This window comes from Primulina eburnea, chromosome 7 (genome assembly GCF_022965805.1).
Source record: "Primulina eburnea isolate SZY01 chromosome 7, ASM2296580v1, whole genome shotgun sequence".
NCBI lineage: Eukaryota > Viridiplantae > Streptophyta > Magnoliopsida > Lamiales > Gesneriaceae > Primulina > Primulina eburnea.
Window position 1 is genome coordinate 25,694,607 of NC_133107.1, and position 4,958 is coordinate 25,699,564.

A 4,958-nucleotide genomic window follows, 5' to 3' on the forward strand; every position below is an offset into this window, starting at 1 on the left:
CTTGAAGCTTAGGCGTCGTGATCTAGGCACTGCTCGGTGGTTCTCTTTGTTTCCCATTGGTAGGTGATACCCCCATAAGGATCCGGGTCATTGATGACCCAGATACCATCAAGAACCCGAGTACCACGACTTTTCCCGAGTGATCACCAAGCAGCCTGGTCTCCCACTCAAACCACCCGGACACTTCTCCTCTTCCCGGGCAGTCATAATAGCCCGGGCTCTCATACAAATGCCCGGGTAACCGACTACCCGGGTCACCTCGAGAATTGAACCACACTCGAGTATGATTGATACAGGCCGTCTAATCTGTCAGAACAACTTGGACTTGGAGTGTCCTAGAAGTCATCAGAAGCTAGAGTATAGGCAACCGACTTGCCATACTTAGTAGGTGGCACTGGAATCGAGGTACCTACCCCATTTTCTACTATAAATAGCAGGTATTAATGTCATTTAATGACTCTGAAATCTTTGAACTCTAGGTATTATACATATTTTCTCTTGAATATTGCTTGTGTTCATCCTCAACCTGCTGACTTTAGCATCGGAGTGGCTACGTCGGACACTCCTCCAGCGCCCATTCACGAGTTACTTTCTTGTTTGCATGTGTTAGTCTAAGCCATTATCTTCACTCAAAATTCCCAAAACTATAAATTGTTGATTTGATCTTTTGGAGCTCCTTACCCGGCTCACCCATTTCAGCGAGATCTCATCATTGGCGACGTCTGTGGGAAACTTTAGTTCAAGACATTGATATGACTCGTACGAGAAGAACTAACCAAGATAATTCTTGGGCCCCAGAAGATGGAGGGCAAACTTCAAGACAAGGTGGTGTTAATAACACCATGCCAAATCTCATCACCATGACTCCAGAAGAGTTGAAAAAGATTGTATCTGATGCTGTGAAGCAGGCTGTGACCAAGAAAGAAGTTTCTCAACATGTTACACCACCCTGAAATAGACAGGAGAGAGAGCAGGAGCAAGAGCAGGAGTTGAGGGAAGAGGAGGAGGTAAGAGGAGAGGACGAGGAGTCCAGCGTCGGGTCAAAATCTCATACTATGGCGGAGGAATTGTTGGGGTTGAGACAGAAGGTGAAGGTGCTGGAAGGGCAGATGGATAGTCGGGGTCCTTCCCGGGCAATCACTAGGGGATGGCCTTTCGCTGAGATAATTGTCCGGGAACCTCTTCTCGGGAATTTTAAATCAGCCAAAATAAAGGATTATGATGGCAACGCAGACCCTGAGGAACACTTGGCCAGATTTGAAAACATGGCCATGCTGCATTGTAACACTGATAGAATAAACTGTAAAGAGTTCCTGACGATGCTGGTAGATTCAACCCAGAGATGGTTTGAGGGATTGGCCCCTCAGAGCATACACTCCTTCAAAGACATTCAAAAGGTGTTCTCACACCATTTCAGCAGTAGCAAAAAGTACAAAAAGACTGCTTTTAGTCTTTTCGAGGTCAAGCAGAGCCGGGAGGAGAGCTTAAGGGCTAATATCAGAAGATTCAACAGAGTGGCTCTGGATGTCCCCACTTGTGCCACTGAAACAAAGACTACCGTGTTCACCCAGGGCTTGAGGGAAGGTTCTCGGGGATTTCGAAGACTTATTGTCCCGGCAGAGAAGTATATTAATATGGAAGAGGCTCAGAAGAAGAAGAGGGAGGCTGTCAAGAAGGAGAGAGGAGACCGGGTGTCTAAGCCCGAGGAGAGGGGACAGAAGTGGGGTAATCCAGGGCACTTTTCTCATCACGTGCCTCTAAAGATTGCTCGGGAAATGGAAATGCAAGAATGCAGCAGACACTTGGCCTCGGACCATCAATTACCCCGGCCAGAGAGGAGAGGATTTTGCTCTCTCCACAAAGTGTGTTACCATAACACCGAGGACTGCAAGACACTGAAGGGAAATTATGTCTTACCTTCCATCCCGGGACCCAGTCACAACAACAAAGGACCGAGATTGCTACCTTGGACATCTCGGCAACCAGGGTCTAGCACTCAGGGAGGAAGTATATGGAATAGTCCGAGGAGAGAGCCCGAGAGAAGAAGAGAGCCCGAGCCTGAGAGAAAAAAGAATTCACCCCCTGTTACTGAGTTGATTACAATGATAGCGGGAGGCTCCACCGATGGAGACTCCAATCGGGCTCGGAAATCAAGAAGTAGGAGGGAGTGTATGGAGGTAGAGGGGACGAGGAAGAGCGAGGTAGTCATCAGTTTTGGCCCGGAGGATTTGAAGGGGGTGAATCTACCCCATAATGATGCCCTGGTCATCCAAGACCGGGTGGCAAATTATGACATTCTGAGAGTCTTTATTGACTCGGGCAGCTCCATAAATGTAATTTTTAAAGAAGCCTTTGTGCAGATGGATTTGCAGGGCTATCACTTAGAAGCTGTGGAGACTGCCCTCTTTGGCTTTGCTAGCCACGTGGTTTACCCGGAAGGGGAGATTATTTTACCATTAACCCTGGGCTCCCAAAATCTCAAAAAGACGGTGATGAATTCTTTCACGGTGGTAGATTTCCCATCATCATATAATATAATGATAGGGAGACCGGCTCTGAATGAGCTAAGGGCTGTGGCATCTACCTACCACCAAAAGATAAAGTTTCCTTTGGGAGTCCGGGTAGGAGAGGTCCGGAGAGATCAACCTTCTTCCCGGAAATGCTATGTGGAGGTAGTCCGTGCTGATCAGAGCAAAACCAAGAGGGAAGGGAAGAGAGCGAGGGAGAAAGAAGTGGGAGGAAGAGTGGTGGAGAAAGGGGAAGTGCATTTTGTAGCGGAGGAGGAGCAGGAGATGATAGAAGTCGGACCAAGCCAGCAAATCCAGGTGGCTCGGGACCTTAGTGCATCCACCCAGGTTAGTTTGATTAACTGTTTGAAAGCTAATATTCATGTGTTTGCCTGGTCCCAACAGGAGTTGACGGGGATTTCTCCCCTGATATCGAAGCACCAACTGAACATTCTCCCAGGATCTCACCTGGTGAAGCAAAAGAAATGACACTTTGGTCCTGAAAAGGACAAAGTTACTGATGAGCAAGTGAAAGAACTTCTGAAAGTCGGCCACATTCGGGAAATTCAATTCCCTACATGGCTCTCGAATGTGGTATTGGTGCCCAAATCTACCCGGAAGTGGCGCACGTGTGGAGACTTCCGCGATCTTAATAAAGCTTTTCCCAAGGATGATTATCCCCTACCCAGGATTGATCACCTGGAGGATTCCACCTCAGGCTTCGAATTGCTAGTATCATGGATGCATACCAGGGGTATCATCAAATCTCCCTGGACAAGATTGATCAAGACAAAGCCAGCTTCATCACCTCGGGAGGTACTTTTTGTTATATTGTAATGCCTTTCGGGTTGGAGAATGCAGGGGCTACCTACCAGCGTCTGATGAACAAATGTTTTGAGAAGCAGCTGGGACGAAATGTGGAAGTTTATGTGCATGATATTCTGGACAAGTCCCTGGAGGTTGAGAGCTTTATTGTTGATTTAGAAGAAACTTTTGCCACTCTCATGCATTACGGGATCAAGCTTAACCCTGCCAAGTGTATTTTTGGCGTAAAGAGTGGCAAATTCTTGGGATTCATAGTGACAGATGGGGGATCGATGTGAATCAGGAAAAGTCAAATCTGTGCTGTGCATGCCATCTCCTCGATCTGTCAAAGAAGTATAGAAACTGACCGGGAGGATTGCTTCCCTTTCTCGATTTATTTCCCGGTCAGCGCACAGGAGTTATCCTTTCTTTCAAGTCTTGAGGAAGGCCGAGAAATTTGGATGGGATGAGAAATGTGAACAGCCCTTCCAGGACTTGAAGATTCATCTTGCAGAGCTCCCTATATTGGTGAAGCCGGAGCCCCGGGAGAAATTATTTGTATATCTATCTACTACGGAGTATGCTGTCAGCTCAGTTCTAATAAAAGAAGAAGGCTCTGATCAAAAGCCCGTCTATTATGTCAACCATGTTCTAAGAGGATCCGAGCTCGGGTACAACAAAGTGGAGAAGATTGCTTTGGCCTTAATCATGACCGACCGGAAGCTAAGGCCTTACTTCCTGTCACATCAAATAGGTTTTCTTACCAACAGTCCTCTTGGCAGGATCATGACTCATTCAGAAGTATCCGGGCGGATGATCAAGTGGACGGTAGAGCTAGGAGAATATGAAATTGAATACAAGCCTCGGGTTGCCATCAAAGCACAAGCTCTATCAGATTTTTTTATCCGAGATGGTACAACCTGATGAGGAGGAAGTATGGAGAGTATACGTGGATGGGGCATCTAGCCTTGATGGATGTAGAGTAGGGGTTGTGATAATATCTCCTCCGGGAGAAAAAATTAAACTGGCACTAAGGATTGACTCCTGGGTAACCAATAATGAAGTCGAGTATGAAGCCGTTCTTGCTGGAATTCAAGCTGCCCTGGAAGTCTGAGCTTCCCGGATTATTCTGTATTCTGATTCGCAACTCATCACTCAACAGATAAAGGGCGTGTATGAAGCTAAGGATGACAGGATGATAAAATACTTACAGCTCATCAAAGCCCGAGCAGAAGTCTTTGTGGATTGGGGCATTGAACAAATCCCCCGGGAGGAGAATTGCGAGGCAGATACTCTGGCAAAAATGGCTGCTTCTTTGTCACAAGTTAGCACCCTGGAGGTCTTGCATGTTTCCCGGTTGATCCTTTCCACTGAGGAAGAAATATTACAAGTACCCGGTGACTCCTAGATGACACCTCTGATCAAGTTCATTATAAATAATGAACTGCCCGAGGACAAAGCCCGAGCTCAGAAGACTAAGAGACAAGCTCCTAGGTTTGTTCTCTTAAATAAAATTTTGTACAAGAGATCATTCCAGGGACCTCTTTTGAAATGCTTATCTGAGAAAGAGGTGGATTATGTCCTCTGAGAGATTCATGAAGGATGTTGTGCCAAGCACCTCGGAGGAATGTCTTTGGCTCGAAAAAC

General features: G+C 46.7%; 1 protein-coding gene across 1 annotated transcript; it reads left to right on the forward strand.

Moving 5' to 3' along the window:
- Nucleotides 1–752: 752 nt before the first annotated feature.
- LOC140835808 (uncharacterized) lies at nucleotides 753–3,610 on the forward strand. The gene is made up of 4 exons (XM_073201215.1): nucleotides 753–911; nucleotides 963–2,855; nucleotides 3,015–3,261; nucleotides 3,369–3,610. Exons 1-4 carry the CDS (start codon nucleotides 753–755, stop codon nucleotides 3,608–3,610), a joined length of 2,541 nt encoding a protein of 846 aa, XP_073057316.1.
- Nucleotides 3,611–4,958: the final 1,348 nt, after the last annotated feature.

Excerpts from the sequence above, each read along its gene's own strand:
- LOC140835808 (XM_073201215.1), top strand. The coding sequence starts at position 753 with ATGACTCGTACGAGAAGAACTAACCAAGATAATTCTTGGGCCCCAGAA. Across the intron at positions 912-962 it reads CTGATGCTGTGAAGCAGGCT|GAGAGAGAGCAGGAGCAAGA; the intron begins GTGACCAAGAAA and ends TGAAATAGACAG. Across the intron at positions 2,856-3,014 it reads ACCTTAGTGCATCCACCCAG|GACAAAGTTACTGATGAGCA; the intron begins GTTAGTTTGATT and ends GGTCCTGAAAAG.